The 26,641-nt window shown below is 44.2% G+C and overlaps 1 protein-coding gene across 1 annotated transcript in view; it reads left to right on the top strand.

Annotated features, from left to right (window-relative positions):
* The window catches only part of CAPZA1 (capping actin protein of muscle Z-line subunit alpha 1), a 228,595-nt gene that overhangs the window by 130,599 nt on the left and 71,355 nt on the right, over positions 1-26,641 (top strand). The window contains exons 6-7 of the mRNA XM_086923344.1: positions 13,837-13,916; positions 14,077-14,155. Of these exons, the coding sequence (XP_086779470.1) occupies positions 13,837-13,916; positions 14,077-14,155 (159 nt within the window). The remainder of the gene's footprint in view (positions 1-13,836; positions 13,917-14,076; positions 14,156-26,641) is intronic.

The following is a 26,641-nucleotide window of genomic DNA, read 5'->3' as shown; positions in this document are numbered from 1 at the left end:
GAAACATCAGCCCTCATTCTCCTGGACCTGTCAGCCGCTCTCTGCCATTGCACTCTAAAGACACACCTCCTAGAAGCCGGAATCCAAGAGAAGGCTCTCAACTGGACCACGCCCTTCCTCACCGGCAGAACCCAGAGCGTCCGCCTCCCACCCTTCCGATCCGAAGCCATCTACATCATCTGCGGTGTCCCCCAGCGCTCCTCCCTCAGCCCGACGCTGTTCAGCGTTTATATAGCCCCCCTCGTACAAGTGGCCCGCCATCACGACCTCAACATCATCTCCTATGGCGACAACACCCAGCTCATCCTCTCCACTGGGAACAGCACCAACACCCACCGACCACACACGCAACCTAGGTTTCATTCTCTACTCCTCCCTCTCCATGTCTAAGCAGGTCAACGCCGTCTCCTCCTCCTGCTACAACACCCTCCGCATGCTCCGCAGGATCTACAAGTGGATCCCGACCGAAACAACACCGGTGACACAGGTCCTCGTCGGCAGCATTGGGTGGTAAAGTTTTAACTGCGCACGGTCTAGGGTATGTATAAATCTCTTCAAATTATAACCAAAACTGCTACTAGAGGAAACCAAAACAGCCACCACCCCGTGCTGTAAATTCACAATTGTTACCAATTGCTAAATAATGCATACATTTGGATCGGATTCCCCAAGCATTATTATAATAACCACAATTCTAAAACATTTCTTAGATCAGTATTCCAATTAAGTGATCAGTACAGTCCAAAATCCAATTGAAGATTTTAAATTTTCATATTCTTCAATTTCCACAGCAAAGACTTGTTTAGGCCACAGGTCCAAATTCATATAATACAGCCAAGTCCACTCTCATGAACAGCCAACATGAATGTTTCATCAGAGGTAAAGTATTCCTAATGACTTCCTCAGGGCTGTAAATAAATAAATATACATAACTAATTACTACTCCATTGTGAGGCTAAACCTAACCTCCACCATGAAGGAGATGGATAAACACCTGTATCAAGCAGAGCCGTCAAACACCAAAGATTGTGCTTTGTCACTCAAAAAAGAAAACTAAAAAGGAAAAAAAAAGGAAAAGAAAAAGGGGAAAAGGACCCAAAACCCAATATAATTCAGAACATTCCGATAAATCCAGTCTGCTTACTATGATCCAAAATTGTGGTAATTTTCTCATCTAAAGCAGACCAAAGCAGAGGAGACTGAGTAGTTACAGAGTGACCTCAATAGAAATACCCAAAGAAATATTTTGACCAAGGAAGTCCTGCGTATAGAGCTCACCTCTTAACAATTTCAAATGTACTGATGTTACTATTAAAAAGAAGTCCACTAAGTTCCAGCAAGGCGCACTATAAAGAGATAATATTACACCTCAGTCAGTATACATCCCATTTATACAAACTATCCTATTTATAAAAATAATAATAATAATCCATCGTACTCACCAAATTCAATTTAATGCACCAATTTGTATTTCAAACATCCTTGTAATTCCTTCCAGTATCCACAACAAAATTATTTAGTTCCTAGTTTCCATGTCCTGTTACAAAAATATATTATGTATATATATAGAATATCCCTATAGGTTTACCAGTATCGAAGAAAGAGAAAGGAAAACAGTTTTTTCTTTACCCTTCCATAACATGTGCGCTATTTGATAAATCTAAAACTAGCCTTTGGTTCAAACTGAGCCGAAGTGTATTATATGAACCTTGTCCCAATCCGCTATCCGCATTAAGATCCATTAAATATCACCAACCATATCTTATTTTAATATTCAACAAAGTCTCTTGACTCTAAGCCTTCAATTATAAAGAACATTAGCAATAATCTATCACCCGTACATTATAACTCACCAGTAAGTCCAGACGCTCAGTGATCATCAGCCGGCGAGTAAGCTCAAAGCGGGTTTGTGGCGTGTAGCACGAACGCCATCTCCCGCGTGTATTTTATTCAGTGAGAATAAAAAGCGGACTTGCGTCCCATGACAGCCCAATTACGGGCGCCATCTTAAAATGGGCTTACACTCCCCAAAACTCATTATTTAATCAGTATTAACGCTACTCAATAATATTATAAAACTTGACTAACTTCATTAAAATGGTCATAATAGTTGCTAATTCCTAATTTTCAAACCATATACTGTTTGGAGAATCACGCACACAAAGCACTCCACAACGCCGGACCAGCCTACCTGAACAGCAGACTCAGCTTCCACACCTCCACCCACCAGCTCCGCTCGCCAGCCTCGCCTTTGCCGCTTTCCCCCGCATCCAACGGACAACCTCCGGCAGCAGATCCTTCTCCTACCTCCCCCCCCCCCCCCCCCCCCCCCAAGCGCCTTGGAACCCTCACAGGTAATAAGTAGCACGCTTTACAAGTACTCTGTTTGATTGATAAGAGCTAATCCTAAATTCCTTCCTAAAGTAATTACTCCTTTTCATCTAAACCAATCTGTTGAGTTACCAGTGTTTTTTCAAAACCCAGACTCGGTAGCAGAAGGAGCTTTACACACACTAGATGTCAAAAGAGCTCTTCTCTATTACATAGATAGGACCAAGTCCTTTCGCAAAACAAAGCAACTATTTGTAGCATTCTCTCCTCCACATAAAGGCAATCCCATTTCTAAATCTGGAATTACAAGGTGGATTGTTAAATGTATACAAATATGCTATCACAAAGCAAAACTCACATTAACAGTTCCTCCTAGAGCACACTCCACACGCAAACTAGGAGCCTCCATGGCTTTCTTAGGAAACATTCCCCTAGAAGACATCTGCAAGGCAGCAACATGGTCTACAACACACACCTTCACTAAACTCTATTGTGTTGATGTGCAAGCCAAGCAAGAAGCTGCAGTAGGCCAAGCTGTCCTTAAAACTCGCTTTCAAACTACTGCAACAGACACAGGTGACCACCGCTAGGGGAGACACTGCTGCACAATCGATGCTTAGTGTACAATCTGCAGCTCATATGCCTCGAACGGAAAATGCTACTTACCAGTATGCATCTGTTCTTGGCATGTAGAGCTGCAGATTTGTACACGCCCTCCCGCCTCCCCGAGACCTGTATCTGTTCCAGTTTTATCTTAATTAGATATACACGCATGGACATCCTTTCTTCTTTCTATTGAATCCATCATAGCGAAAAACAATCTAAGGATGGAGCCGATGTCCATACGCACTATCGTCCAAGGGAGGAGTCACCTATCTCGTGACTACAAAGACTTCTTCCAAGATGACAACATGCAATCATCCGAGCCCACCACCACCACCAGGAGGCAATCTAATGCTAAGTGTACAAATCTGCAGCTCTACATGCCAAGAACAGATGCATACTGATAAGTAGCATTTTCCTTCTCTTTCAGGGGATCCTCATCAATAGTCATAAGCACTAAATATTCCAGCCCATGTGCGGGGACCCTGGAAATAATAAAAAAAATTATATATGAAAACCTATATACATACATACATGGATATATATAACACAAGAAGTCGCCTACAAACAAAAGGATATTTACCCCTTTTTGTAAATCGTTTTTGGCCACTATAGGTGTGGCAGGGTATACTCAGACATGAGTCCCTTTCTCACTGCTCCATCAGGATTCAAGCAAGCCGGGCCGAAGAAGGCTGAAATGCCAGAAACCGGTCCCCGGTAGCTTGTCTCCTTTCTGGTGAAGAATTGGCTTGGTAGTTTAGTCTGCCCTGTTCCCATGATGCACTGGGCCAGGGACAGACTGATTTGCATATAGCCAGGTTCTGAGCTGGGATGGGGCAGTGAGATAAATAACGGTGATGGATCAAGCCCTGATCTTTGGACTGGGTAAGAGTGGTCTGTTTAACTCAGACACTCTGTTCATCACCACCCCCTTTTTGTAAATCGTTTTTGGCCACTATAGGTGTGGCAGGGTATACTCAGACATGAGTCCCTTTCTCACTGCTCCATCAAGATTCAAGCAAGCCGGGCCGAAGAAGGCTGAAATGCCAGAAACCGGTCCCCGGTAGCTTGTCTCCTTTCTGGTGAAGAATTGGCTTGGTAGTTTAGTCTGCCCTGTTCCCATGATGCACTGGGCCAGGGACAGACTGATTTGCATATAGCCAGGTTCTGAGCTGGGATGGGGCAGTGAGATAAATAACGGTGATGGATCAAGCCCTGATCTTTGGACTGGGTAAGAGTGGTCTGTTTAACTCAGACACTCTGTTCATCACCACTCCCTTTTTGTAAATCGTACAAACAAAAGGGGCCCACACAGGAGAGACTGTTTTAATTAAGGCTGCCGCATATGTGAAAAATAGGATTTTTCAGCCCAATTTAAGTTGAAGCCCAATGCGTTTCATGCGTGTGCACTTCTTCAGAGGGGTGATTTTATCACAGCAGAACTACGTAAACACAGTAAGTGCTATGGTTCACATAATTTTGTATCGTTTAACTGCACTCGTGGCATTTGATTACCGCGGCGAGTATAGCTATAGCAGCTCTTCGCTCACTTACCTCATTAAGATGTATTGAACGATTTACTCCAGTGTCACTAGCCTAACCAGAACATCCCATAAGTGCTAATGTATATTCCCGAACTGGTAGCGAGAAACAAGTACTCTGCTACATGACTTTAATCAAACAAACAGTGTATCACTCCCCACGTATTGCTAACAAACGCACCAAGTGGCATGAATTTAGTTTAACTTATTGGTAAACATGCACACAGCTGCATGATTTCAGACGAGCACTGCATACCACTTCATATGCATTTACTAAAAATGCACGATCCTGCCTGCTTCAATGCCTCCAGTCGATTAAACATGCATAAAAAAACGCATCTCGCCGTATAACCTTCACTTAAAGAGTACTTACAAAACACGCCTGGAACACCCTTCGTGAAGGTCTTCGTGCATGATTCATATACCATAACGATTTAAACCGTCCGCCAACATGTCACCACGACTCAAATTAATTACCATTTTTGCACTAAGGCATGCTGGCATGACAATCATTTACAAATCCAATTGGATATGCTTAATTTCGTCCTCTTAAAGTATCATTGTTGTTTTAGATTTTCCCTGATGAAGGATTTTAACCCGAAATGCATTGGAATTAAAACCTGGGACAATATTGCAATATGAAGAACAAAATATCCATGAAAAGTGGAAAAAAACTTTTACAAGGAATCAAATCCTACCTTCATGGACTTTATTCTTCAAAACTGCATTTCCTTTAAACTTTATTTGCTAAACTTGGTTGACAAAATTGAAACCTCGGTCTAGAGGTGCAGATAGTGCCCAGGGAGACAGATTCACATTTGTGATGTGCAGCCTTTTATGTTACAGTGATTGCTCCTGACCGGTACACGTTGCCCTAGGAGCGCATCAGAAATTCTTATCTTCAACCTAAACCAAACTCTAGGTAGTAGCGCTTACTACCCCACTTTTGACAGAACATGAGGATTACAGTAGTACATTCCCTGCAAATGCCCCCAGCCCTCCGTTCCCATGTTAAATGTGGCTGAAGACCATGGGACCCTTTACCCAATTGGTTAGGGTGTACCCAGGAGTTATAACTACCCACTAGCTTGCACCAGGCTTAATTGTGGCATCTCCAAGCACTCACATAAGAACACTTCCTAGGTTCCCCTGGAACATCAGAAAACGACTGGGCGGAAAGACTGGACCTGATCTACTCCCTCTTGTACCCAGGACAAAGAAGTGGACTCCAGGGTCAACTTGGCTTGACCTCTTGTGTGGCTACATGGGGACAGCAAGATAAAGATGCCTTTCATGTGGTGCCCAGTAGCAACTGGATGTGGTCTGGACCCTGCTGTTGGCCTCTGCCGGATACCCTGACCTTCCTAGGTACCTTTAAGTCTCAATCCACCACAGGAGTAAACTTTTAAAACCCCCCAAGCGTTATGGGAGGCACTTGGGGACGAAGTCAGAAGTTAAGAAAGATCTTTGACCCGAATGTACTTGATTGGTGTAACTCCTCGGCTCCATCGCAGCCAGCCACAAATTGCACCTAGGTCATCCCCTGCGGCCATTGACTATCACTGGTACTTTATGCTTCTTGGTGCTTTCCCTTTTTAAAAATTCCAAAATTCATAGCTCCTGTTCTCCTTGTTGGATTTTTTTTTCATCTTGTCATAATTATGGGCTTATTTTTGCTTTGCATTTTGACTTTGTTACTGTTTTGGTACTGTATAAACACTTTGCCCTAAGTTAAGCCTGTCTCCTCTGTTTCACAGCTACTAGGGGGAGTTGAACACCAGTTCATTTAGTGACTTTGAGGGTTCACACTGACAAAGGTTGTAATTATTCCTTGAGGTGAGTAGTCACCCACCCTAAATAATATCACACTTGACATGTTCTCTACAAGACACTGTATGAGATGGCTGCGCATAACATTAGAATACAGGCTCTCCATTCAATCTGGAAAGAATAAATCTATGATGGATTTAATGATTTTACTTTGAGGTCGAATACTTGTAAGTAAAGATTTCATGACTTGTAACTCGAGATAGTTTTCCATCTTCGGCACCTTTACGGCACATCTTCCACTTCCACTGGAAGCTTTGGAGAGTGAACTTTGTTAGAGTGCTCTGATTAAATATGTAATATTCAAAATATACTGCTTGACCATTAACAAAGTAGTGGCCCATTGAATTGCGGGATAAATCTGCTAACCTAAAAGTACGGTTCAGTTTTCTCTATAGATCTGTACTACCTCTCTGCCAGTGTTTTTGTACATTGTAGCCTTAAGAATTAGTTTAGACACTGGTCACTCAACAGTATCAGTCCAGTTTTATAGTTAAATTGAGGTCCATGGTTTCCCGAAAAGGAAAGTAGGAAAGAACATGTGCCTTGAGCCATGCATTAAAAAAGTGATCTCCACACATAGGTGAAGCTGTTAAGTTTGTGAATTAATTGAAGATTTACATGTAGGCGTTAAAATATATTTATTGTTGATCTGTTTAGTTGCTTGTCTGTAGCACAACATATTTCAATATCTCATAGAGGTCTATCGCAGCTACAGGTTTTATTTGCAAGAACATCCTCCTAGGTGGATCAAGTTTTCTATTGATTTGACCAGAAAGGTAACTTTAATTGCATCGTGCTGATCAGTGGGCTGATGCTCCCAACTACTACCTGATAATTGTAGTGGGACACATCTGGCTAACTCTGAATTGGTGTCAAATAGCTGCCATGTAATAATCTGGAATGCATTTTGTGTGGATGGATCCAGTGCAAAATCAGCAGTTGCTGCAAGATAAATTATAATCTTGATTTGATAGACGATTTCCATAAATTAAGTAGAGATTTCTAGCCATTGAATTTGTTTTTTCCTCTTTGCTTACTGTTCTACCCATATTCCTTATGGTGATTCTTTTTTCGAAATCTATTGGATTTACACAATCTAAACATGCAAACTTTTAGACCTGATTTAGCTTTGCAGATTTTTTTATAACCCATATTAACGCCCATGGATTTGGTTAAGGTTAAAGTTGACTAAGTCATCTAGCAGTACATGTGCAAGTTGTGTGCAAGCGGATGTAGCAAATTCTTCTACAAAGAAAAAAGGAAAAGGTAGGACAATCCAGACTTCAAATCCTGCTTTATGTAGAGGACATTATAGACCAATGCGGAGTAATTATACATGAGCAGTACCCAATGTTCTGTTTTCTACTTCAAGAATCTGATTAAAGCTTAAATGGTTATTTCTCATTTTTCTGAAGGGCTTGGTATTATGAGATATTTATTGAATGTAACCTAATCAACACTTTGCGCTGATCTGGTCACTGAAAGATGGACAGTTTAGAGGTTATAGCTCTGCAAACCCAAGCAGACGTTCTGTCAGGGTTGTATATGCACCGATCTTATCTATTGTTTTTTACATAGACTCAGTGAGATTTTTTTTTTTTTAACCATTGTAATGAAGGCATGTAATGAATCCCAAGCTCCAGTTATACTGGATGCTTTGGTGTGCTTTTCAACCCCTTTCATAAAATGACCCATTACATTATTTCACTTGCTTTAAGCTTTTACCTTAACACAATATTGATTTTGCTCAACCAGCAGAATTAACTGCTTTTTTTCACTTTCGTCTAGTTAAACACTAGATACTTGTGAGGATAGTTTTTCATAATGTAGTTTACCCTGGCTGATTGTACTGAAGTGTTGACTGGGCTTACGTGCAGCCTCATTAACTCCCCTTCTGTTTTGTTCGAGCAAGTGTTAAGAGGCTAATGCATGCAGAACCATGTTTTGCTTTCATAGAAGCCGCACTGTCCCTCCTATTGTCACCACACAGAGAGCTATTGAAACCAACATTAGAATAGACTATTTGGGGGCATATGGGTATGACGATGATCCACCAAGACGTGTGCTTGCTGAGCTGTGGTCAAGGCTTTCTGCTGCATGACCTCCTGGTAAGGGCGGCCAGGTAGAGGAAGTAGGTCCTCACAATTGACACACACTAAACAGCTGGTGAGCAATACTGACGGAGAACGCTCTGAAGGAAGTGGGGATCTGGCTTCCGAGCAAAACACAGCACTGAGACCGCCCTCATCGCAGCCCTCATCGCAGCAACAGACGACATTCGAACTCTACTGGACAATGGAGACACAGTCTCCCTCATCCTCCTAGACCTCTCTGCAGCCTTCGACACAGTCTGCCACAGCACCCTTCTACAACGCCTCAGAAACATCAGAATACAAGGAAAAGCACTTGAATGGATCACCTCGTTCCTCACCGGAAGAACCCAGAGAGTCCGCCTTCCACCATTCAAGTCCGAGGCCACTGAAGTCATCTGTGGCGTACCACAAGGATCCTCACTCAGTCCCACCCTCTTCAACGTATACATGAGCCCCCTCGCGGCCATCGCCCGCCAACACAACCTCAACATCATCTCCTACGCGGATGACACTCAACTGATCCTTTCTCTCACCAATGACCCCAGCACCGCCAAAACTAACCTACACGAAGGAATGAAAGAAGTTGCCGAATGGATGAAACACAGCCGTCTGAAACTGAACTCAGATAAAACAGAAGTCCTCATCTTAGGTACATCCCCCTCTGCATGGGACGACTCTTGGTGGCCGGAAGCCCTTGGAAAAGCACCCATCCCGACAGACCACGCACGGAACCTAGGCGTTATCCTGGATTCTTCACTCTCAATGAACAGACAAGTCAACGCCGTATCCTCATCCTGCTTCAACATTCTCCGCATGCTCAAAAAAACATTTCGCTGGATCCCCACCGAAACCAGAAAAACAGTCACCCATGCTCTTGTCACGAGCCGACTGGACTACGGAAACACCCTCTACGCAGGTACTACCGCTAAACTACAGAAGAAACTCCAACGAATCCAAAACGCCTCAGCCAGGATCATATTAGACATCCCGCGCAACGAACACATCTCTGGCCACCTGAAAGACCTCCACTGGCTACCCGTCAATAAGAGGATCACTTTCCGACTGCTAACCCACGCACACAAATCACTCTACGACATCGGACCAGAATGCCTCAACTCACGACTGTCCTTCTACACCCCCTCCCGCCAACTACGTTCTTCCAGCCAAGCCAAGCCACTGTACCTCGCATCAACAAGACCACCATGGGAGGCAGATCCTTCTCACACCTGGCTGCTAAAACATGGAACTCACTCCCCACTTACCTTCGCCTTACCCAGAACCACCTAGCATTCAGAAAGCAACTTAAAACGTGGATATTTGACAAGTAATCCTCCTCCCCTCCCTAAGCGCCTTGAGACCCTCTGGGTATGTAGTGCGCTATATAAATTCTTTGACTTGACTTGACTTTGCAGTGATTCAACAAAAAGATGCCTTCCGTTGATTACTTGGCTCTGCTTTGTGTGAATCACATCAATAGACTCAAAAAGATATACTTGGGGAGACGTTGCACGAGAACTACTGAGCCTGCAAGCAACTGAGTTGGCAACTGATTTTACCTCTCTTCTCATTAATAATGGGAGGAGATTTTAGGGCTATTATCAATGAAAACCAAAATAGATCGGTTTCAAAACATGGCACCCCATTAGCACTGATTTATGGCATTGAGGCTCTCGGCCTACTAGAGTCTTTGAACATCCCCTGGTCAAAACATAGGGGTCTACATATTATCAGACCATTCTGCTTTGGTACGTGGCTCTGGGTGTCCGACACTAATGAACCCTACAGTGAGAACATGATCCCTAAATGAAGTGCACTTCAGAGACATCTCTCCTAAACACAATAACTGACTGTATCCATCAACACTTCTCATAGAATTATGCATGTGAATTGCCGCTCGAAACCGTCTTAGATGTGGCAAGCGCCATTTTAAGAGGGCAGTTAATCTTGCATACATCCATGTTACATAAATGCTAAGAGCTGAAAACAAGAATTAGAATATCAAATCCTCTCCTTAGAACAGCAGCACAAGATGGACTGTCAATTCAGAATGTATTGAGCCTCATGCAACACCCATGGGGAATTGGGACAGCTCCTAATCAGTGGAACAACCTAAAATGCCTCTACAAGTCAAAAGTAATACAAAAAATGAGGAGGGCAGATCATATCTTAGCATTTAAGTGAAAGGCTTTTGAAGCACATAATCATATACAGAAAATACAGATTGACAAAGGTACAGTTCTAAACCATATACAAGATATGCTGACTGCATTCTCAGGATTTTATACTACTTCATACCAGGCCAGACTATAGATTCAAATGTACAAGATGCTTATTGTGGCTTTATAGCCCTCCCGTATTTGACCCGGGCCATACAATAACTAGAAGTACCAATTTCTCCTTTAGAAATTAAAATGGCCATCCAGGTTATACCTTGGAACTGGCCCGGTTCTAGCGGGAGTGCCAGGTGGGCCATGGCCACCCAAACATGAGCATGACCCACCCAAGCATGAGCCTTGGCCCTCGCAGTGAGGACATGAAGGCCAAAAGAAAATGGACAGTATCATTTAAAACGTATTGAAAGTGGATTTTCTTCCTATTCTGGGAGGTGAGTGATTGGACCTGGGCTCTTTCTCACAGCCACCCCCAATCACCCAACTCCTTTTAGAAAAGTGGGTTGTGGCGCAGGAACAACAGGGACATAGTGAAGGGGACACATTCTTTATTTGGCATAGAGTCCTGCTGTGTGGATATTTCCCTTTCTATTTCAACACTGAAGAAAAGAAGTTTGTTTAGTCTGATTCACATTTCCTGAACCCTGCAGCTGCTTATCACAAAGTTTGACAATCCAAGTAGGTAAGGAAATGTTAGTATTTGTTCTTATTTTTTAAATCTGCACAGGCCCTGTGCTTCATTAAATCATTCTTATCAGGGATGCAAGATAACAATAAAAATGTCCAGGTGACTGGTGATTAATTATCCTGCTGGATAACAATCCTTTGTTAGTAGTTTTGAAAAGTGATAGACTGTAGTATATGTGGATAGCTCAGTGGGTTATTGCCTTGGTCACAGAGATTCTTGTGTTACTTGCAGTTCAGATGTTATACTCTTAACAAAGGACATTGACCCATGAACTGTCATCAAAGAGCTGCAAACCAACATGAATGGTATAATTAGAACTTCGCTTTGTTCTGTGTTGCTATATAGTTAGAACTTACCCAATCTCTCATTATTTTAATTTTGCTAAAAAGAGTCAAGTCTACATATATTTTTTATTAGTAAAGCCAACCCCCAACTACTGGGGTATGCTTTAAATCCTGAGTTTATTTCCCCGGCCCAAACCCACTTACAATATACTGCCCACCATTATGGATGACATGCGATTCCTACACCTTGCAATCCTCATTGGCTATGTGACATTCCCTATAGACTGATTTACATACTTGTATGATTCACTGTCTCTGTATAATGTGTGCATTATATAAAGTACTGTGACACCCTACACTGATACGAGTAGAGCTATACAACAAATGAAATGCATATGAGAAAAGGGCTACAGAGAGATGAAGGGCATGGTTGGAGGGTGGTAGTGAGGGAGTCTGAGGAGGAAGTCATGAGGGGAGGGGCTACGGAGAGATGAAGGGCACTGTTGGATTGGGGGAAGCAGCGTTTACAATGCCGTTTCCACAGCGCAGTGCTAATACCACATAGTCGTTACTATACCTCTATATCGCAAGTCATTTCAACAACGTGCTGTAGGGGGCGCAAAGGTATTGGATATACAATCCAACACCTTCCCTGCTGTTGCGCAAACTGGAGTAGGAATAATAAATTATACTATTCCTAAGTCCAGCGTGCCCCCTACAGCAAGTCGTCGTAATGACTTGCGATGTAAAGGTATTGCGTACTAACAATGCGCTTGTTGTAATGACTGCGTTGTAATAGCATGTGATGTATTCACATTTGTTTTAACATGCTATATTCGTTGGAGGGTGGTAGCAATGGTATATGCGAAGAAAGGTCACTGGTGGGGCACCAAGAAAAAATTTCTCTCTAGCGCTAAAGCTGGCCCTGTCATGGCCTTTCTGTTTTTATTTAACTAGCAATCAGGTAATTAGGGCAACTGTGGAACATATTTTAAAGTGAGTGCTAATTATATTTACTGCTATATTCAATGTTTTAAGTTTGAAGGTGATTTTATTAATGTTTTTCTACCGGAAATATTAGAAATGGAGCTGGATGGTGGCTGATATGGGGCTGGGGCCCAAGGTCAGCTGTGAGATAAGGTGAACAGGAGAGGGATGGTAGACAAGTGGATAATTAGGCCTGGAAATGTTTGTTTTGAATCCTGTCCTGCTGGAATTTGAGGATTTACACTTGGGCCCAGACATTGCTCTTACTTTCAAACAACGCTCCACATGCTCTATATACACACAGAATCGATTTGTTGTACCATGATGACTATTTGCAAGTAGATATGATGTAATCTAGGGCTTGTAGACTTCCACAAGAAGCAACAAATTGGGCCTGCAGTATCCCACCCAAATAAAATTCCCTGATGCCGGACCTACCTTGGAATAGAGTCTCAGGTTCTGATTGCTTTTTATGTATGTATGGCTATGAACTCCTTGATAGAGGCAGTAATAATGGTCCTCCTGAAACCTGATGTGTTATTTGCCCTGTGGCTCCAATTGCTGGGTGTGTTTGTTGCTTCTTATCAAAGATATTGCAGGGGTCGATGTGGCACTAGATCCTACCTACTCCTATTGTTGGGCTTCCCAAGAGAGGATCGAAACTAAAACCAAGTATTCCTATATGGGAAAACCAGTCACACACTTTCTTTTAGTAGGTAGGTTGAGCCTGGCCCAGTGCCGGGAGAAAAATACTCCACCCAGATTGGTAGGCTAATATTTGACGCAACTACTCCATAGAAAAATGGAATGCTATCTTAGCGGACAAAATGCACCATTTCAGAAGACATAGAAACCCTTTAACATACAGTAAGAACCAGTTGGGGATAATGGAGAATGGCACTGCATGTTTCTTGCGTAGCAGGAAATAGGCGATATATTACACAGAATGTCTGATTCTTCTTAAGCTACAGAAACGAAAGCTGTAGCAGTCTTGGGATTAACTTACCTAGTAGTGATGTATTCTCACCCTTTACTACATTCTTAGACGTTTTAATTACTATTGATTTTTATAATGTGAAGACCTCCAATTACTCAACTGTATATTACGCTGATATTTTCCCTCCTTATAATTGAAATTCCCTTTTTGTCTATTCTCGCCCCTGCTAACTGCATCTTAATTTCTTTGGTCTTATTTTTTTTTACGATGTCCACCATGCCTAAATAAAGTGTTAGAAAGAAAAAAATCTATTTTATAGTTTGCATGTTCCTCATTCACTTAAATTTGAATCTCCTTTTTTCATTATTTAGGTTTATGGTAAAACCATAGATGGGCAGCAGACCATTATAGCATGTATAGAGAGCCACCAGTTTCAACCCAAGAACTTTTGGTAAGATCTTTGTCCTTGGAATGTGATTGTTTTTTTTTTTTTGTTTCGTCTTTTTCGTTGGCTGCATCAACACGTCTTAAGCTCCTACGTTTTGCTGTTTTGTCACTGTATTCCTTGCTAGTCTCATTTGGTTACATCAAAAGTCTTGTTTTGTCTTTAGGAATGGCCGCTGGCGATCTGAGTGGAAGTTTACAGTCTCGCACGCTACAGCTCAACTTATAGGTGTGCTGAAAATTCAGGTCAGTGAAAATCTTCAATTGAGCGGAGAAAAATGTCTTAAATTTCACTTTTTTTTGTTTTATGGTGAAGAAAGTCTTACATAGAAATGTGAGTCTGATGCAACCTTGAATTGCTTATAGGAATGTAATGCTTTTTTGTTTGTAGCTACTCCTAATCATTGTGTTTTATTGCTTGCTGTCCTCTGTTATAAGGTCATTTTCTGCTTTATGTAATTCTAGAGTTTGTTTGATCTGCTGACGAGTGTGAAAAAGCAGGTGTTAGCCAATACTATTAATTTATTTCGCTTCTCACCTTTGACTAACCATCACTGGCACGAAGATGAGACTTAAATCAAACATTGAAGGATTGAGTTTTAATTTACCCCACTCTGATATGTCCTGCAGGAAGGGGACTTGAGTCACAGGAACAGAGCTTCATGTTATGGGTGCTGAGAATGATATTGAAACATTGCAGAGTAGACGTTGTAGTAGACGTGAAAGCTTTGAGTACCAGAGTATTGGCCACACAGTATTAAAAGTGTTGCACAAATTTAAAAGTGGCTGAACGCTCAATTCTGTAAAGCTCAAGATATTAAACCGGCAAATCAGGAGACAAGTAATTAAATGTGAAATATGAGTGTGAGACAGCAGGGTAACTCGAACTGAGTTGCGTGTTCTTGCACCGTGCTTCGACAAATACTATGCTATAGAGCAGTAGTATGGTTATGGGAATGACTAATTCCAGACTGCTATAAAGATCCGACAAATAGCCCCCCAAAAAGTTATTGTGTGGGTGGCAGTCAAGGGGTTTTGCAGCGTGAATCTTTCTGGATTCACTATGCTGTGCATTATCTGGTGGTTGGGTCTGGAATCGTAGTCTTTTCTTAGTTTTTTTTTTTTTTCCGTAGCCCGGTGGGCGTCGACGTCCCACCTTTTGGTGTCCTTCCGGTGACGTCGGCATGCTTCCTGCGGAAGCTCCCACCCTTGGGCGCCATCTTCAGATTCTTTTTTCCGCCTTTGGGTCTGGATCGTTCCCAAGAGGGCTTCAGAGATTTGGAGAAAAGAGAAGCCAAAAGGCAAGTTTTGGAAAGAGAAGAGAAGACTAAGTGAGACAACATCAGCGAAGGGGACGACAAAGGAAGAGTATCTTCGAAGAACTTAGACGTCCGGACGAGAGTGCGCAATCAGGGGGCCCACTGAACGCACAAGATGGACAACACACCATTCAAATTCTGACGGAACTGCCACCACAAGTACGCGCAGAAAGACCAACATCCAGTCTGCAACCTCTGCATGCCGGTCGACCACGAAAGCAGGGACTGCAACACCTGCTCCGCCTTTACGCCGAAGACCCTTCGTGTGAGAGAGAGGCAAAGGAGAGCTAACTTCGCCATGCAGGGCAAGGGCCAGCCACCGTCCCTTCGAGACCTGGGACTCTTGACCGACGAGGAGGATTACGTCACCGAAGAAGACGACAGCTACACGGTCGTAGAGACCGATAATACGAAGTCTCCAGAAAAGGTAGGAGACTCGACGCCCCAACCGAAAACCGAACTCCGGCGTCCCGGCAATTCCCAGGGCCAGCGAGTCCTCAGAGAAGGACTCGCAGGCGCCCAAGGGCGTCGACCAGCCATGGTCATCGGAAAACCGTCCACTAAAAGGAACGCTCGACGCCAAAGACCTCTTCGACATCGACGAAGGACCTGTCTCGACGCCGAAAACCTCTCGACGTCATCAAGCCAGACCGAGACCGGCACAACCAATCGGCGCCGAACAGGCGGCCGAGATGGAAAGAAAGAGAAGACTCGAGGCAGAGATGGATAACATCTTGCAGCGAAAGAAAGACTTTGACGAAAGGATGAGAGTATACAATTCCGTCGAAGCCAAAGCCACCGGTGGTCGAGTTCGTCGAGGAAGATGATGAGTTTGAGGTCGAGGCAGTGCCGGAAAGCCAGGAAGATCTGCAATATCAGGAAGATGACACTCCCTACTACGAGAAAGGAGAAAGATGACGACCAGAGGACCTTCCAGGGCTCGACATACTCTGACACACAGGACCTAGAGTGGCAGGACCTCGAAGCCGAGAGGGAGTGGACACATATCCCGCGAGGCCCTCGCCGCCTGACGACATTGGACTTTACAATGAAGTCATCAAGAACGCAGCATCAGCGTTCAGAGTAAAACTAGCAGAGGAACAGCCTAAGGCGGATTTCCTTGTGGAGACACTGCTCCCAATACAAACTAGGAGCTAGTACCTGCCAATGCTCGAAAGCATCAAAGGACAAGGTAGAGAGGCCTTCAAAGAACCTGCGACTTGTAAACCCGTCACACCCAGGACAGAGAAGAAGTACAAGCACTCCCCCAAGGACCCACCCTACATCCAGGGAACGGTCACTGCAGACTCCATCATTGCGGCTGCTGCAAGGAAAAGGGCCAACGTCCGAAAACGTCAGGACCACCTCCAGGCAAGGAGAGCAGAAGGATAGACCTAACAGGGAGAAAGATTGAGAGGAATGCTGCAACTCAGTGATGAAAGGCCAATTCCAACGCCCTGCTGAACAGGCACCAATACCAGATCCTGGACGAACTGGTCCAGTTAATCAAACGCCTCACACAAGAATACCAGCAAAGAGCTACGCACCTGGTAGAGGAGGGGAAGAACGTGGCGAACTCATGCCTAAAAACAGCACTGGACGGTGCAGACACAGCCAGCAGACTTATGATGCTGGGCATCACGGAAAGGAGACAAGCCTGGCTCAGAATATCGGGTTTTAAACCAGAGATGCAACACAACATCCTGAACACCCCGTTCAACGGTGAGACACTGTTCGGAGCATCAGTGGGCGTTAAGCTCACCCAGTTTAAAAAGGACAACGACACCGCAAGATCCATGGGGGCCTTGCAGTTCAGGGGAAATGAGAGGAACCACGTCACGGAGACCAAACGGGAGAGGGGGAAACCAGCCGGGGACTTTGCACCAGACTTTCCACCAGACCCACCAGGGCGACACCCAGACGCAACAAGGCCAGCAAAAACAACACTGGCAATACCAACAGAGATCAACTATCACTATCAATTCACGGCACTGGAATTGGGACTGAAATCAGCACCACAGGTATTCACAAAGTGCCTTGCAGCAGTCGCAGCACACTTAAGGAGGGAAGAGGTCCACGTATACCCTTACTTGGATGACTGGCTAATAAAGGCAAGGTCATACAAGACATGCAAACGGCACTCACAGCGAGTGACGGACACGCTGATGGCCCTGGGTTTCTCCACCCACTGGGGAAAATCCTCAATGAACCCATAACAAGTAAAAATGTTCCTAGGTGCACAGATCAACACCGTACAGGAGAAGGTGTTCCCCAGCGAGAAGAGAACGCAGGCACTGTTGAAGGAGGCACACCTCTACCAGAAGGGGCGTGCTCGGACAGTGAGGATGGTGAGCAAGGTGATGGGCATGATGGCCTCATGCATACACATAGTGCCAAATGTACGACTCCACATGAGACCACTCCAGGAGTGGCTACAGGACCAATGTTCACAAGCTACAGGTTGGGAGGATCTGCTGGTTGTAACGCACGCAGTGCACGAGGAGATATGATGGTGGAACAAAGGAAACCTAACAAAAGGGAAGCCTCTAACATCACCAACTGTGACCATCACCACAGACTCATCCCAGAAGGGATGGGGAGCACACATGAAAAAACTCAGGGTGAGGGGTCTGTGGACACCAACGGATGCGGTCAAACACATCAATTACCTGGAACTAAAGACAGTTTTCCTTGCAATAAAGGCATTCCAGACGAAGCTGTACAACCAAACAGTGTTGATCCAGACAGACAACACAACAGCAATATTCTACATAAACAAGCAGGGAGGGACACAATCAGCCCCGCTGTCAGAACTACCGCAGGAAATATGGAGATGGGCCATCCCACTAAAAATAGACCCAAAGATTGTAAAAAGATTCTTGGAAGGTGCAAAGAGGATCGCACCGCCAAAGAGGTTACTAGCACCTGCGTGGAACCTCAACCTAGTACTGACGGAACTCATGAAAGCGCCCTTTGAACCGATCCATAAGGCCTCCCTAGAAATGCTTACCTTGAAAACAGCTTTCCTAGTGGCAATCACCTCGCTACGCAGGGTGAGCGAGCTACAGGCGTTAACGCTACAAGAACCCTACATACAAATTCACAACAATAGGGTGGTGATGAGAACAGACCCACACTTTATGCCAAAGGTGGTGTCCAAGTTCCACATCAAACAAACTATTCAAATACCTAGTTTCTTCCAGAAACCAACGACAAACGCAGAAAGGGCACTGCACACTCTTGAGGCCAGACGTGCAGTCATGTACTTCATAGAGAACTAATAATCACAGAAAAACAAAACAATTTTTTGGGTCATTCGCAAACAGTTTCATGGGAAAAGCAGTTACCATGGGGACAATTGCACGATGGATTGCGCAAGCAATACAATTCTGCCACAAGCAAGCTGGGCAAGAACTAGAGGAGGGCCTGCGGGCCCATTCGACCAGGAAAAAGGGAGCAACAATAGCCTTCCTGGCTAACACTCCCATTCAGGACATATGCCTGGCGGCAACATGGGCTTCCGTGCACTCGTTCACAAAACACTACTGTGTGGACATACAAATGAACAAAGAAGCACAAGTAGGACAGAAAGTGCTTCAACACATTTTCAAAACCCAAAGCTCATCTTCCACCCAGCCGCCACAATGATCACAAACCGCTACAAAGTCTATGCACAGCATAGTGAATCCAGAAAGATTCACGCTGCAAAACAAATAGTTTCTTGCCTGTCTGTGTAGTTTTGCAGCTTGAAGATCTATCTGGATTCACCTGCGAACCCACCCACCCACCTCCGCCAGAAAGATGAGACTGGAGAAAGAGGTGGTAAAAACGGGGAAAAGACTTTAACAGACCTTTGAAGGAAAAAGCGGTGAAACAAAATATTGAAACATTGCTATACTATTTGGAAACAGAACAGAAACGGGAAAAAAAGAATCCGAAGATGGCGCCCAAGGGTGGGAGCTTCCGCAGGAAGCATGCCAACGTCACTGGAAGGACACCAAAAGGTGGGACTCACCTGGGCTACGAAAAAAAAAAAAAAAACACTACGATTCCGGACCCAACCACCAGAACGCGGAATAATGCTCCGCATAGTGAATCCAGAAAGATCTTCAAGCTGCAAAACTACACCGACAGGTAAGAAACTATTCGTTATGGACTATTGATGGAGTATTAAAAGTTCATATGAATCTATCACTCAACAAACAAGCCAGGGAAAATTGGAAGGATTAATGCACATGGATAGAGAATGTAAGGACTGACGTAACTGCGTCAGTAGAAAAGTAGCTTATGAATATATTAAGCGGTCTTCTCTAATACCCATTTATTTATTCAAGTGTTTACTAAAGCCCTCCAAGGGTCACCTTTTGGTTGCGTGAGAGTGTTTGCATGTTGTTTATTGATGAGGTTAGAGTCCAGTCATGCAGGGTAAATGAACTGTGTCCAATTGTTTCTTTGCAACCTCTTTTCTGTCTTTGAGTTGGATAAAGGCCTGTCAAATTGACTTCTAAATTTTACTTAACAGCAGATAATTAGGCTCGGATCTCTGATGTGGATCAAATGCGCCCAAAGACTTAGGGCCAGATGTAGGTGTCCAAATACCGGTCGGAAACGGCCGAAAATACAGATTTTTCGGCCGTTTCCGACCGGTATTTGGACATTGGTATGTAGTGGTTAGAAAAACTTACAGATTCAGTAATTTTACCGATTCTGTAAATTTTACAGATTCGGTAAAATTACCGATCGGTAAAAATACAGAATCTGTAACTTGCTATGTAGGTAGCACTGTTAACAGTGCTACAGGCCTTCAGAATTCGGTATTTTACCACCCAATGCAATTGAGTGGTAAAATACCGAATTCAGGTGTACATGCACATCTGTGCATGTACACCTGTGCCATGTGACACACAGACATGCCCTTAGGGCATGTCTGTGTGCCACATGGCACACAAGCCTGTACTTGGGGTGCTAGAGGGTGTCAAAGTGACACCCCCTGCACCCTTGCAGGATTCGGTATTTACCGATTCAGTAAATACCGAATCGGTATTGCCCATGCCCATTGATTCCTATGGGCTTCAAGGCCCATAGGAATCAATGGGCAATAACGATTCGGTAATTACCGAATCGGTAAATAACTAATCCTACCGATTCGGTAAAAATTACCGAATTTTTACCTACATCTTATTTACCGATTCATGAATACCGAATCGGTAAAATTCGGTATTTATGAATCGGTAAATAAGATTTCCCTACATCTAGCCCTAGATCATTGCCAACCCAAAAATCTTTTTTTTCTTCTTTTCTTTGAGCAAGCATTGGTTGATAGTTTGAGCTGAATAATCTAGTGGGGAATTACTGAAGTGCCAATTTTGCAGTTGTTAGGCCTTTACTTCTGTGCGGCTACCCAACAAGGGTCTAGCGGCACTGGACCGGCAGCAAGCAGAGCCGCAGCTAACAACCCCATATAGCAGAAAATCAGACATGACTGCTAAAGAGCAATGTCTTAAGGTTTTTATGAAAGGTAAGCAGGGAGTGACAGTTCCTAAGAGCAACCAGGAGAGAATTACAAAGTTTCCGGCCCAGGTAGGGAAAAAAACGAGCACCGCTTCATGCGAGCAGGACAAAACCTGGGCATTGTGAACAGTGAAATGTTAGAAGCTCCCAGCTTTCTGGTGGCACATAAGGTTTCACCAAGCATTGAATGTATGAAGGGACCAAGCCATGTCTGGCCTGTAACATATAGCATAAGGCCTTAAATTCGATAAAACAATACCAATAGCAAAGGAGCGTTACCCCTTCTTTCAATGTTATCAATCAATTATTGAATTTCTCAAAAAAAGTCCAGTCCACATGCCATATTTTCAGTTCCAAAGAATTTTTGTTCCAAAATTGTTAAAGATTGACCATCATATAATGTCATTCATTCAGTTTCATCAAATCTTTTCAGCCTAAGCGTTTTGTCCTAACCCGGACTTCATCAGTGCTTGTTCAATTCTTGTGGGACCTTTATTCATATCATAGGTCAAACTTGCATCTTTTTTAAGCGCTCCCATGAAGAACCTCTTTATTTCATGTAACAAATTTCTTATACATTCTTCACAATCAATCCGTAATCTCCGTCCTGATTTTCACACTCTGTCACTAATACTGTGTTCTTGTTTCGCATCAACAGTTTTTGCTCAGTACCGCGACTCCTTGTGGTGTACCGGGAGGCGCTGCAAACACGGGGACTTCCACAATCCTCACTCCAGGCTCTAATAGTGTAACTACTGAAACCGGGCAGGGACGGCTTACACCTGGCAAACTATAGACCTCTGTCGCTATTGAACACAGATTACAAAATATTGAGTAAAATTCTTGCGACGAGACTGGCCCAGTATATTCCGAAGCTGATACACCCAGACCAGTGCGGTTTCGTACCGGGCAGGAGCACTGCCATGAATCTAAGACTGCTCAGTCAACTCATGCTGGGACAGTTGGACTCGGAGGGTTGTATTTCACTAGATCTAAAGCAGGCATTTGATTTTATTAGCTGGGACTACATGTTTGCAGCACTTACATACTTAAGAATACCACCAGAGTATATTGCCTGGGTCCGACTGCTTTACACCCGCCCAACGGCCCGGGTCCGCACAAATAGATGCATCTCGGCGCACTTGGACATAGCGAAGGGTACAAGGCAGGGGTGTCCATTGTCCCCGCTATTATTTATATTGGCACTGGAGCCATTGCTATGTAAACTTCGCGGGTCTGCACAGCACAGGGGCATACGGAGAGATGGGGTGACCAATGTGGTATCGGCGTATGCAGATGATATCATTCTATACTTCGGAGACCTGAAAGGGGGGTTGGACCCTGTCCCTGACATATTTATAGGCTTCCGCTCACTATCGGGACTTACTATTAGTGAACCCAAGTCATACGGGTTTTTCTTCTCTGCCACTGGGGCGGAAGCCCAACTGCCCTTTGCACCACATACTTTCCAAGTGGCGGAGACCACCTTTCGTTACCTCGGAATACAGATATATAGAGAGGCAAGGGATATGTTAGATGGCAACCTGGGGAGGGCAATAACGGCGCTGAAATCAGAAGTGCAATTTTGGACTTCACTGCCGCTTTCGGTGGCGGGCAGGGTGACCAATTCTAAGATGGTGGTTTTGCCCCGCCTCTTATACTGCTTCACAAGCTTGCCATTGTTGGTCCCTGCATCCATGTTCAAAACACTCAATACAGAACTGATTTGGAGCTCCGGGAGGCAACGTATTAGCTTAACTAAACTGCAGCTCCCCACGGAGGCAGGTGGTATGGGAGTTCCGGATCTCCAGGCATATAACTTTGCCTGCCAACTGCAATGGTTGGCTTATGGGCTGGCCGGGCGCAACTTGCACGAAATTGGCATGTCGGAGACTGAGTGGAACAGGAGAAGTGTCCACACCCTGTTGTTGCCGAACGCAGACGTCCCGAGATCGACACCCCCCCTTCTTCGACTAGCGATTGATTACTGGAGGAGGGCGGTGAGATATACGACCAGCACATCCTCCTATGCCCCCACGATACCACTACTAGGACTCCCAGTAGGATTGAGAACACTATCGAATCCACTGCTCACGGAGTGGCACGATGCGGGAATAACACAGATTGGGGACCTATTTGCAGATGGCAGGATTATGGCGTTCGAAGACTTCCGGAATGCACACCACACATCAGGAGGATTACTCCTACTGCACGCTGGGTTGAGGCGCTATGTCACACAGGTATTGGCACCGGACGGAGCAGAGCCACCCACGAACCCACTACTCACAATGCAATGCCTGATGGGATCAGGAAGCCACCTGACGAGATGGATAACACACGGTATAAGAGAGGGCAGGGCTATCTCATTGCAACCTTTACGAGACAAATGAGAACATGATATAGGGAGACCAGTCAGGGACAAGGAGTGGGATCGAATTCTTAAATACCCTAAGAAAGTGTCGAGAAACCCGAAATTCAAATTCATACAGCTCATGATTCTACATAGGGCGTACCTGACACCCCACTGCCTACACACAATGTTCCCCAACACGACTGATGCATGTCCCCGGTGCGGCGCGGATGACGCACGACTAGTACATATGTTATGGACGTGCCCAAAATTGGGATACTTCTGGACGACAGTACAAGATGACCTGGCCAGACTAGTCCCCGCTAAACCATACACCACACTGGAGTATACCATATTGGGGTTAGGCCCTGTAGAACGAAAGAAGAGCATAGGCACACGTTTCACTGATCTAGCCCTGATTCTCGCGAAACGCACCATAACCATGAAGTGGAAATCACCTAGGCCACCAGATCCTGAGACATGGAGGGCGGAGGTGGTACGCTGGGGGAAGGCTGAAAGTACGACATTGCAGCGCGAAGAGCGTAGGGGAATCAGAAAATCCCCCATATTATTTGGTTGGAACACGTTATTGGGGTCATTTGAGGGAGGCGAGGACGTAGAGTCTGACCATTCTGTAGAGCTAGGATAACCAGTGTGATGATACTCACATGGAATAAAGTGCCCTTTCCTTGACTGGGTTCAACCATGATACGAGCATTATGAATACCTCTGGGTGCACGGGACTAATACAATATACGGAAAGAATTATGTATACTCCTAGTAAGGTTGCAGCAGATTCACAACGAGAAATGTGCATATATAGAAGGGGCCAGGAACCATGAGTGTTTAGAATGTGAATTATGTATGTGCCGAGGGAGGGGGGGGGTGTTGTATTGGGAATGTTTTGGATTTTATAAAATGAAAATGGTGACATACTAAAGGAAATGACGATTGTATGCACATAAGCAAAGCGAAACTTACAAACATGCTGAACCTGTCATGATTGTTTTAAATTATCCTGTTAATAAAAAGATTTTTTTTTAAAACTGTTTTTGCTCAGTTCTCACAATCTTTCTATTCCATATTCTGTAGTCCTCTCTTTCACAAGTGCTGCCTTCTTCTCTACTTGATTAAGTCATTCTCCTGAGCAGCTTGTCCGATAAATCCCACATTCTTAAATTGAGAACAGTATTATCCAAGAATAATGACTTGTGCGCACAAGTGTCAAGCCCTCGCCGCCCTGGGTTCAGTGAATGATTCTTTAATTCGATAAGCTTACCAACCCTAAGCCAGTGTAGTTTGTGAAGCAGCAGTGAAACTGAAGCATGTCTAGGCAACCGAAAAAGACTATTAGCCGCGTTCTGAATGATCTGTAAGTGATGGATCGAGGATTTGTCTGCGCCCAGGTATGGTCCATTGCTGTGGTCCAATCTGGATGTCACCAGAGACCATCACTGTTCTATGGGCGGCCAGAGGTATTAACCAGAGGATCCTTAAGGAAGAGGTTTTTAGCGATGATGAAGCAGTAGTAACAATAATTGAGGAGTACCAGGGTGCGTACCTATACCAGTTTGACTCTATTGTCCGCTTTAAGGAGAGGGATGTTTTTTCACTGCTGACCGGGTTACAGGTCCCCATTCTGCCACTTGTGGTTGGAAGGTGAGGTTGGTGTCAGACTCCATAGTTGCTTTATATTTATACCAGTTACAGTGGGGGGGGGGGGGGTGGGGGTGGGGGGGGGGGGGTGGGGGGTCTAGAAAGAGAGGGAGGGGATGTTTGGTTTGTGAGGTTCCCAGGCCTGAGAACCAGACACAGGGGGTAGTGAGACAAGCTGATAGTGGCAGATTCCCAGAAATCATGTCTTGGCACCATTCATGCATATGTAACCAACTCTGCTTCATCTAGTGCCCGTGGAACACACTGTCTAAGCATACTGTAATGTCATTTGGGTTTCTTGGACTAGTTTCCGAGTAGAATAAATTTGTGCATCATTTGTATACCATGGACAATAAATGATTGTTGAAAAAAGTGAGGGGTAAGACCCTTTTGGAACAACACCGAATTCTGGTTGTGCAGACATTTCAAAATATCTTATGGCTTTTTTGCTGTGGTTTATGTGAAACCATCAGGACTTGTTTTGTCTGGCTTGATGTACCCGCCCAGTTTTCTTGCCTTTCCAGCATAGTTGTTTGGTTGATGGTGTGGTAGCCTTGTTAACTTCAGAAAGGGTACCCTATCTCTTTTCTCATCTAGAACAGGGCTGTTAGGATAATTCTTGCAGCGTGGAATAAATACTGGTGGTCGATAGATGGTAATGGTGGTAGGTGTTGTGTATTCAGCAAAGCTTCGGTTTCAATTCCTAAATCCATGAAATGTTTCCATTAATTTGGCCCACGGGTTTTTATAAACTTTTTTTATTGCTTTTGTGGAGGAGGTATCATTGTTCCATGTCCAGGATCTTGCTGGGAAAGTAGAAGTTGAAGATAGGCCAGTTCGTGTCCAGTGTTTGTGTTAGAAGATACTTGGTTACTGAAGAGGGGTGATGATGGTGTTTTCTTAATGTGTCAAAAACATTGCCAGAGAGAATTGAGGTATTTCTAATGTTGGTTGATTCTGTCACGAGGTAAAGCAGGTCCAGAAGTGGGAAATAACCGATTGAGGCATGCGGCTGAGAAGGGCTTCTTAAGCAATTTGGACACATTACTTTTGATTATGAAGTCTAGAGCTGCCACAGTTTTCAGTGGCTTGCTAGTGATGACTACGGATTGCAATTGGTTAGGAAAATTGGGGGACATTTTTAGAGTGTTGGTGATGGATTTGCAATTTTTATTTGTCTCGCAGGACAACCACGATTGTGTATTTGGTGACGTTGATCTTTTTCTTGCTTGCTTGATTTTTTTGTAGACTTTCCCATGTTATTTGTGGTTCATTTTGTCTGTCAGCCAATTATTTACAGTCTAGCCCTACAAGGATTTAGGTAGTGCATTTCTTCTTCATCTGATCTCTGTTGAACCACTTGCTGTAGGAATTTTGGCACACCTTTTGGTTTTCTAGTTTTGTATAGGGAAAGTGTAGTGGAGGGAGAAATCAGTAGTCACCCAAAGTGTCTGAATCAGTTGATGGCATTGATGTTGATAGAACTATAGGTTGTGCATGTTTTTTAAATGCCTAATATTGAAGGGGGAGTGGGGGTAGTGAAAGGGGTGGTGTTTGTAGTCCAAATTTGGAGTGTATGTCTTGGAGTGGTCTAGCCATTCATGTGATTGGACTGAAATTTCACAGTTCTTTATGCACATGGAGTCCAATGTGTGCCTGGATCTAAGTGACCCCTCGTCATTTTGTTACAATTTGAAGCTAATCTCCTACATATTGTTGAACAGGTTTATCATCTGCCCTGTGTAACTAAAGATTGAAATTTTCTATGACCTGAGTTTTGTTTGCTTAGATCTGTAGGCAGAGGGGAGAGTTTGTGATCATCAAGGAAGGTATCGTTCTTTCTAGGGAATGGGGAGGGGAAGTGCACATTTGCTAAGATGAACTAGGTGGTAGAAT

This window comes from Lissotriton vulgaris, chromosome 5, assembly GCF_964263255.1.
Source record: "Lissotriton vulgaris chromosome 5, aLisVul1.2, whole genome shotgun sequence".
Lineage (NCBI taxonomy): Eukaryota > Metazoa > Chordata > Amphibia > Caudata > Salamandridae > Lissotriton > Lissotriton vulgaris.
Note: the sequence above shows the minus strand (reverse complement) of the source record. Positions and strands in the feature narration are given on the sequence as shown.